This window comes from Kryptolebias marmoratus, linkage group LG4 (genome assembly GCF_001649575.2).
Source record: "Kryptolebias marmoratus isolate JLee-2015 linkage group LG4, ASM164957v2, whole genome shotgun sequence".
Lineage (NCBI taxonomy): Eukaryota > Metazoa > Chordata > Actinopteri > Cyprinodontiformes > Rivulidae > Kryptolebias > Kryptolebias marmoratus.
Genome location: NC_051433.1, coordinates 8,442,936 through 8,452,895, shown reverse-complemented (window position 1 = coordinate 8,452,895; position 9,960 = coordinate 8,442,936). Strand labels below are relative to the sequence as shown.

The 9,960-nt window shown below is 41.1% G+C and overlaps 1 protein-coding gene across 1 annotated transcript; it reads left to right on the top strand.

Moving 5' to 3' along the window:
• The first annotated feature begins 469 nt into the window (after positions 1-469).
• On the top strand, positions 470-8,809 carry shisa4 (shisa family member 4). Its single transcript, XM_017408944.3, has 5 exons — positions 470-796; positions 3,348-3,525; positions 4,350-4,486; positions 4,582-4,755; positions 6,314-8,809. Exons 1-5 carry the CDS (start codon positions 709-711, stop codon positions 6,352-6,354), a joined length of 618 nt encoding a protein of 205 aa, XP_017264433.1. The 5' UTR covers positions 470-708; the 3' UTR covers positions 6,355-8,809.
• Positions 8,810-9,960: the final 1,151 nt, after the last annotated feature.

Genomic DNA, 9,960 nt, shown 5'->3' with positions numbered 1-9,960 from the left:
TGAGATGTTTTGTTTTGTCACAATTAATCAAGAAGACTTGTGATGTAAAGCTAGTGAGAAATTAACTTTGTGCTACAGCTACAGGTTTTGTTGTTTTATTTATATATTTTAATCCCAACATATCTACTTAAAAGTAGTCTCTAAAGCCAGACACTTTAAAATCACAATTATAATGTGAGGTATTTGTTTATTTTTAGTTAACTAAAATTATATATTGTAATCCGGACTCCATGAAGGCGGGGTTTAAAGAAGATGCGTTTACTGAAGCTCGGACATCAGTAAAACATAAGCGCAATTTTACTAGTCGAAGAAGAAGTCTTCGTGCTTCCAGCTGAAACTAGTGCCAGAATATTTCATCCGAAACAACATCCTTATATGAACGTCCCGCTTCACGGGTTTATAGATGCTTTTAAATCGTTGGTGATAAATTCCGGCGTTTCACGCAGTCAGTGAAGGCACCGTCCTCATCCCGAGCCGAACGGCGAACGGCGTCACAGTCGCGATGTGTCATTTCGACGGTTAAATCACCAACGGCTCTCTCTGGTCCCGTCTCCCATGCTGTTTGCAAGCCAGGATTATGTCCGAGAACGACCGTTAGCTCCGGCTGTGTTTTATTAATTCATTTTATTTTATTTTTGCGTGCGTGGCTTCGCGCCGATGACAGCACCTTCTTTTTAAAAGACCCGAGCTCGCGAAACCAATTCCACGATGGGAATCGCGGTCCTACCGACGGGCAACACGTCCCTCGTCTCGCTGACTCTGGCGCTGCTCGCCGTCGTCCTCTGCGCTCCTCCGGGTAAGAGATCATGGTTTCGCATCCAGGCCGCGCCGGTGGAGTCGGCGGGAGTCAGGACCGTTATTTCTCCCAGCCGCAGACCGCTAACTGCCGTGTGGCTGTGTACTTCTGACCCTTCTGAACTCGGGGTTCATTTTAGGCCTGGTTTTGAAAAAAAAAACCAACAAGAAAACGAGTTTAGCGTTCAGCCACAGTTTGTAACAGCCACCGGGTCACATGACAGCGCTCCTCTGGGCCTACAAGTTGACTTTTTTACTTTGTTTCTATCCTACTGCTTGGTTTTATTTTTAGGTTATCTCTGTTTTTTGTAAATACATTCAAAAATAATTACTGCAAATGGCTGCATGCTTACTTTAACACTGTATAGCTGCCTTAAAGCTACTACTAGTCTAACTAAACCATTAAATATTGTACATTTTCTATTTAAAACATACTGATTAAAACATGGGATCGATTTTGTATTAATATAAAGTAAGGCTAAATTTCGATATATGAACTGTAAAAGAAGTGTAGAAAGGAAACTAGTTCAATTAGGGCCACCATGGTAACCACACACTTGTGTCTGTCACTCCCTGACTCCCAGGTTGATGAGAGGCAGACTGAAAAGTAAGCCTCAAACTCAAAGCGTACAGATGTATGATTTACTGGTCCGTCTACGCTTGGCGCAGAGCCCAAAGGAGTCAGTTGAGGTGCTTCAGGCGTCCAATTGAGATGTCTCACTTCGGAGGTTTTTCCAGGCACGTCCCACCGGGAGGAGACCCCGGGGCAGACCGAGAACTCTCTGGAGGGATTATTTATCCTCTCTGGCCTTGAGATCCCCCAGGAGGAGCTGAAGAGTGTTGTTGGGGAGCGGGAGGTCTGGGATTCCCTCCTGGACCTCCTGGACCGTGACCTGACCCTGGATGTGGTAGAAGATGGATGGATATCTGAGAGCTTTGCACTCTCTGTCCTCTGGAGGATTTGAGAGAAAACCATACGTCCTGAAGCGATGAGAGACACACGGGGTGAAAGAAGCCAAATATCCCTACGCTCTGACGAATAACTTGCACCTAAGAAGCGTCTGTTTGGAAAGGTTTTGACATTTTTAAACATTTGAAAAGTTATTGTGACATCATCAATTCTCAGGTGAACGAAACCTGAACTGTAATTCTGTGAAAACCATCAAAAACACCAAAGTTCCTGTTCAGACACGTGAAGTCCAACCCCCTGTGGTCCGTTAAAACTTCGACTCATGTTTCTGCTGTGAGGTGCGTCTGATCTGCAGAGCTGGGTTCTCTCATCAATTTGCACATTTCATTTCAAAATTCTGCAACAAAATAGAGGACGAAAATCGGTACATTTTGGTTTAATCCAAAATCCACCATCTTTATTCTCCAGATGGCGACATGAAGCAGCGCTGCTCTGGGTTGGGCTGCTTTTAGCTTTTGTTGCTCAAAAAAAATTAAAGAAATTTGAGAAAAAGCAAATGATAAAATGCAGTCTGCAGGCAGCAGCGTTAATGAAGTGATGCAGTTAAAGTCGAAGTTAAAGCATTAAACAACGTCAAGACTGTTTATTGTTATCGTCAGCCCCTAAAGGTCAACGTCCACGTTTAGTTGAACCGTGTAGATCTGGACTCAGAGCTGTACTGTTGGAGTTTCTTTCCCTAATTTAACACTTAAACAGTTCTGCTTCAGATAAGTCTTCTCTCACAGCGTGTTCTCCTCTCTCTTTGTCAGCTTTCCCTCAAGATTTACACGAGGACTTGAAATAAACTTTTAATGTGACGTTTAGCAACCGCACAACAGTTTTATTCATGCTGTAATTAAATTTAACCCTAAATTATATATAGTTTAAAACATAATTACATGTAGTCCATCTGATTTCAATTAAAGGCTTATATGATTTTCAAGACTTGTATATAAAAAAAAAAACTGAAAGAAAAACAGAAGTCTTTTTTGTAACCAAAAATACAATCTATATATTTGATATCAGCTGCATAAAAAGACATTTTTCATCTAAAACAAGAGTTTTGTGGCGAATTTGTAAAACAAAATGCCCTTTTTTCTTGGCGTGACCTTTGGACAGCTCAGGTTTGTGTTGTCTCTTGGTGCTTTACAGAACGGGGCAGCTCTGAATATCAGAAATAATTGCCAACATTTGGCTTTGTTGTTTGACTGGCAGTGACTTTAACGTGCTTTAGAAGAAAGTCTGTTTCATCTTCTCGGTAACTTCCAGAGCTGGAGCTCGAACCGGCCTCCCCCCCTCCTCCTCCGCCACGGGGACGTGTTGAATAATGCATCGTAGCTCCAGCTTGTATAAAATAAAAAAGAAATATGGAGGAGTGAAGAAGCGTCAGCGAATGTTTGAAAGACACTTATTTTTCCTGAAGGCACAACTGCGAGCGAACCGTCAAGACTCCCTCCCCCCCCTGCTGCGATAAAACCAACACGACAATAAAAAGAGGAGATTTTTAGGAATGAGTTCAGCGTCTTTCATTTTATCTTCCTCCTCTGATTATCAGACCTGTTGTGTCTTTCTGCCTCAGCTGTCGGTTGTCTTTGTTTTGCAGTCAGTGGGAACGAGGACTGTCTGTGGTATGTGGACAAAAATGGCACCTGGCACAATGGCTTCGACTGCCCTCTCATCACATTCTGCTGCGGGAACTGCCACCGGCGCTACTGCTGCCTGGACGCCTTCAAGATGATCACGGAGCGGGAGCAGAAGCGCTGCATGCTCTTCCAGTTCAGGTGAGGGCGGAGGCACCAGCAGGGCTGCAGATTAATTACTTATTTATTAATTAGTTCGACTCTGAGAGCTATTATTGCCGTCTGCCTGACTGTGCATCGACTGGTGTCTTGTTCTTAAAGAAAAAAAAAGTCTTTTCTTGCAGATGAAACAATTTCTCTGGCAGCAAGAAGCACACAGAACAAATAAAGTGAAAACAATACTACAGAGCAAGAAATGAAGTAGTGTTTTTCAGAATATTAGTAAAAAAATGTTATATTGACACATACCTTATAGAAAAGCATTCATGTTTAAAATATACACAACAGCCCGTATAGCACAGTGGCTGCTCTTGAATAAACAGCTCTAATATGTTCTCATTAGTGGTTCTGTGACATCAGCTGTCTTTGCATCCACTGTTAAACTGGTAATAATGCTGGACTAAGCATGTTTGCACCTGAGAGGCTGCGGCCTGGCACGGTTTCTGCACAGACCTGGAGCCCGTCCATCAGCAGCCACAGCTCGCAGGCAACCTGCAGCTTTAAGCCCGGCGGGAGATCAGATCAGTGGGCGTCTGAGGCTGAGATAAAATGGAGGGCTTTGTTGCTTCGCCGAATACGGTGGAAGTGAGGGAGTCTCGACGAGGCAGAGGTTCGGGATGCCGCGTCTCTCGTTTAGGATGTGGCGTCAGGGTCAGTTGTTTGAGTGCGTTCGAACCCAGCGCTTTAATCTTTTCTAAAGTGAGATGTAATTACAGAAGAACAACACCGACATGAGGTCAGGTGATCAAAGTGAGAGGTGGATTTTTAGTTTTTACTCTAAGCCCTCTGATGTCCTCTCTCCTCAGCCCGACCACCATAGCTGGCATTGCATCTTCCATTCTCCTGTTTGTGGCCATCATTGCAACCATGGTTTGCTGCTTCATGTGTTCCTGCTGTTACCTCTACCAGAGAAGGCAGCAGAGGGGCAGGACACCTTACGAAGGTAAAATAATTCATCTGTATGCCCACGCTTGTAAAACTAACCCCTAACATTTAGTTTTCAAAGCTGTGTGTATGTTTACCTTTATTTACCCACAGCCCAGCAGATTCCCATGGTCAGCTACCCAGTGGAGCCCATGTATGATGCTTATGGAAAACCTCTCGGACCTGCAGGTTATCCTCTGGGTCCCCAGTACCCCGGCATGCCCGCCCAGTACCCCATGATGCAGCCGGGCCCTTACCCACACCACATTGAACCTGCATACAGCCAGGGTAAGAGCAGCAGGGCTTGATCTGAAGTAGAATCTGAACTACTGGGTTTCCTGACACAAAGTTTGCTCAGGTGTTGGCCTTCAGTCATCCGGACATGAGTCAGTTTTCTGTTGAACTCTTCCTGTTTTATTCAAACGTGCTTCAAAGAGCGCCACGTGACATTTGACGCTTCCGTGAGGCCCGACAGATTAAAAGTAAGGAACGCCAAACGAGTAGTAGCTGTGTAAAACATGGCAGCGGCTAAAAATACCATCTTTAAGCCTGTTGAACAGTCAGTTCATGTGTGGGAGAGTTTAATTACACTCCAGTGAGAGCAGCTGTTATCAGCGTAAAAATCATGACGTTTCACTTCATCTGAGGACGCTGTCACGCCGCTGGTGGTCAGACAGGAAGCCACACATCTCTGTAAGTCAGTTTTCACAGAACACTAAAGAAATCAGACAGAGCAGAAGCTTCAGTTAAGTCTAAATGTTTTTAAACTTGTTTATTTTGCTCAGATAGTGTAAAAAAAAAGCTACTTGGTGCTGCAGCTAATTATAGGTGAAACCTCGAGCTCGTGTTTTTGCTTTTTTCTTCACACTTAGTTGAAGCCACAGCTGCTGTTTCAGATTCCCGTGGCACTATTTCCAAATGATCCTGAACCCATACTGTTGATATTCAATATTAACGTTGTCTAAAATGTGTTTAAAGTACGTCTTCAAGCTTTTTCAGTTTGGCAGAAATCTCAGCGCCTATGAATTCCCACCAGTCCACTTCTGCCTGACAGGAAAACAGATTGGAGACAGAAAGACGTGTCTGTTCTGGGGAAGAAATGCTTTATTATTTTTCAACACGGCGTTGTACTTTTTATCCAAAAAGTTTTTCAACTCTTTGCTAGGTGCTTTAAAAATATGACAAATCTCATTGAAGGTGTCAGGAAGTTCATGACATTAATTAACTGCATTAATCACTAGTTAAAGTGAACGTAAGCATCATTCTTTATACTGTACTCCAAATATTAAAACCCCAGTAATCTATACCACAAACAGAAAACTATTCCGATCCAGTTATATAAAATTATTAACTTACCCACAATCCTTTTAGCACCAACACCAGGCCCAAATGTTCACTCGTAGGATCAGAAACAAACTGGCAGATCACCATGTTCTCCAGCGTGTGACTGCTCCAAGTTTTTTTTCTTTAAACTCATCTTCTGCACAAATATTACACTTCCAGCAGCTCAGCCTGACTCTGTTTTTGACAACAAGTCTGGTGTTATTGGGCAGTTGTCTAACTTCATGTTTTTACAGTCAAAGATTTTGCTTGGCTCTGGCTGAAAATGGCAGCATTTTGGTTTATTCGTCAAAACAACAACCTCGTACACTAATCAGCCGCAACACCAAAACAACCTGGTTTATTTCAGTTTTCAGCATTTTACTCCAAGTTCCCGGAATCTTCTAAGGTTTCTTCAAAGTTTAAGTAAAACAAAATCCAAAATCTTTGGCCAGAAGATCACTTGGAAATAGTTTTTGTGAAGTTATTTTGATTTAATAGTTATTTCTTCCTTGTTGTTTTGCAGCCCCGCCGCCCTACTCTCCGCCTCAGTACCCCGGTCAGTGATGAGTTCGTCTCGGCACAAACAGGGAGAGAAAAGGACTGTTTCAAACGAAGGTGGCAGCAGACCTGTCTTACACGCACAGCCTAACACACGACATTAAAAAAACAACAAAAAACAAAATACAGCTCAGCTCAGTTGGTTTTCCTGTGAAGGAGAACAGGAGGCACTTTAACTTTTTTTCTTGTTGTTGTTGTTGTTGTTGTTTATTTCCAGCACCGTCCTACTTCCCCCCCTCAGTAATGTAAATCAGATTCTGACACCTGACTTGTGGTTCCCTCAGCAGGTGTCACTCTTTAAGGGAGGAGGTATCGGTGTCTAGACGCCTCCGCTGTTCTTCTGACTCACTCGCTTCAATGACAGGCTGTCATAGAAGACACCGCTCATTAGCATACAGAGGGAGAATTAAAGGGGCGGTACGAGTGAAATGATGCGCTCCTTTATTTGTCCAAGGGAAGCAGACTTTCAGCTTAGAGGAAACTGATAACTGCCTGTTGCTGCGTCCATAGTAACCCCTCAGTGATTCAGATCCTGAACTTCTTGTTCTTCTTCACGTGTTTGGTGTTTTTCTCGCATCGCTCCCAAGGTTGAGCTGCATGTTTGATAAAAAAAATAGTGACATGTTCGAATCAAAGACAGAGACGCCATTGATTTGATGGATCTCTGAAGTTCTGTGTGAAAAACTCTCCGTCACCTGTTTCTTCTCATCTGTATGATATTTGACTCGTGCAGATATTTCTAGATATTTTTAGTGGCGCCCTTCTCATGTACCACCAGTGTACCAGTGTCCTGCTCGGTTTCTTATCCTCCTCGTTTTCTTTTTCTTTTTTCTTGTCTGGAAATGAATTAACCTTTAGTTTTAGACACTATCCCTTCACACTATCAGGTAGTATGGCCAGAAACGTCAAGTTTTTATTTCTTATTGCTGTAATCAAACAGATCCATGTCCCACCTTACAATAACCATTCATAAAAAATGAGATTATCTGTTTAAATACATCAGTTCCTCAGTTCAATATTTATTAATGTTGTAACAAGCCGTTTTAAGTAACATGGGATATGATGCGTTTACTTGCTTTCGTTCTTTATTTGAAATTACGGAGGTTATATCTTACTGTGAACAATATCTTACCAGCTGGACTAATATGAACACTATTGAATACTTTGAAGAATTTGCTCCGTGTTTTTGGAAATCCGTTCACTTGTTTGCTTATTTGTTTTCTTTTCTTGTTGAACGTTAGACGAATAGATTAATCAAGATGCTGAGATCTTTGGCTCAAGCATAAATTGAAAAGTATTGGATGCAAAGTTATCAAAAAAAAGGTACGGCGGTGCAAAAATGCAAAGATTAAAGTGGTCAAATGTTAAAGAAGTTAAAGTTAAACAGACTGACTGCTGATGGGGCGTTCGCTCTCGTGCCCACTGATCTCTCAGACGTTTGGTTCCAACGGTCGGCAGTGAAAAATGTAATCCCACCCTGACGGCATCAGAGGAACTCTGAGTCCACATCCTGATCCGGATCTCATGAGAACAAAGGCTAATTTACAGATAATAGAAAAAGATGCCTTCTGTAAACAGTTTGTGCAAAAAGACGTGGAAAACAATCGTCTTCTTCGGAGTTTTCCAGCCTGTAGTATTAGTCGTTTAATAAAAGCGTATTGGGATGGTTTGTGGGTTTTGTTGCGATCTTATTGTCAGTGTTTGAACTGAGCTCGTTGTTGGTGTTATTTCTTAACACTTCTTTCCTCTGCCGACAGTCTGAGTTCAGTCTGTTCTGATTCTTTGCCTGCTTCAACCTAAACCACTCTGATAACTCGCTTACCCCGCTGTAACTAGTTTTCTCGTTTAGTTTGAAGTTAACAGGGAAGCAAACGTGCGGATTTCCAAAAACATTAGCCGTTCTCTAAGTTCATACTGATTTTATCTACTTGAAGATTAACGATAAATTTGCACTGAGCGTAGCTGTTTCTAATCTTACGCCGTAAACTCTCGACCGTCTTCAGAGTTGATTCCAAAACCTTTTTACCAGAGGCGTATTAAAACCCAAACTGCTGGTGAAGTGAAGCGAGGGGCCTGAGACCTACTCCTGTATGTTCTGTCAGTGCTAAACCTCACAGTGAGTCCAACAGAAACCATTCAAACTCCTGACAGTGTAAATGATTTCCTCCAGTCTCCGTTTGTACAGATTTATTGGGACTTTGTAAAGCAGGAGAAAACTGGGATTTTCTTGGTACGATGCTTTCATGTGTAATTTATTATGACGTTTTCTCAACGACACTCCCGGTTGTTTCTGCTTATAAACCAACTCCATCAGTGTGTTTTAATGAAACTGACATTTGGTGCAAAAGTAACATGTGACATTTGTCTGTTGTCATATGGATGGTATGACATTGTAATATAAAGTGTGTGGACGAGAAATTATTTCTAATGACATAAAATTTAACTTTGGAATGTAAAAAAATATTGCCTATTGTGTTTTTATTTTTTAATTTATTTGAAAGGTTCTGTTTCGCAGATGTTTTTTATATTATACATGGGAAAAGTACAGGATTTTGGCCACTAGATGGCCAAATTACACCCAGATTACATCCAGATTACCTTCCAGCCAGACACATTCATCATATTTCATATTGATAACATCTGATCTTTTTTAAGTTAAATAATAATAGTTTGGAAGTATAATGAATTAGTAAACAGTGGCCCTTTTATTACAAACAATTTATTTCACTTTAAAAGTAACATAGAACCAGGCCCAATATGCTCTCCTGATTAATCATTTTAAAATAATTCGACATTTATTTATTTTTACTGTATTTGACCAAAAGAAAAACTGTCCTTTTTCACAACTAAAATAAATTTGTGCTGTCTTTTTTATATTATTATTATTATGAGTCATTTTAAGAAGCAGCGATTGATAAAAACGAAATATCCCAGAGAGGCTTTTAAAAAATTCAAAAAGTCTGTGATGTGGGGTGAGAGGTCACCATTTAAAGATATCTGAAGGTTTTTGATCACTACAATAATACTGAATTGTGAGAGGACAGTTTGTCTTTGCATCCAAAAATTAAAAATAGAAAACTTTTTATGCAAAGACTTGTATATCCCATAACCTGGATCCTGTGAGCCATTCTGGACCTAAACACATTCAAGTTGAACTCAGATAAAATGGAAACGATGCAACAAATCTAAACTAGGAAGTGATGTCCTCAGAGATTATAATTAGACGAATCATCGGACTGTTTTTCTCCGTGACCAGTTTAAAAGTCAGCCTCGGTGTCGGACCTGGGATCCATGCTGAGTTTTAGTTTCAATAAATAACATCCAGCAAAGATAAAATTGTTCCCATTGTTCACATCATCTACATTTTGGTGGGTATTCTATAGCATATTTTGATTTGTTTTAAAGTAATTAAACTTTTTTAAATGCACGCCAGTCTTTCAGCCTTAAAATCCCTGAGCCTAAATCTTGGTACCAGAGCAAAGTCAGTCTCCCATTTGGTTTTAGATGAAATGCTAGTTTTTAATCTAAAAATATTGAAAATATGTTTTAGTTGTAGGTCTTTGGTGGCTTTAAAAAAAAAAGAAAATTAAATCTGGAGCTTGTCTCGTTTGT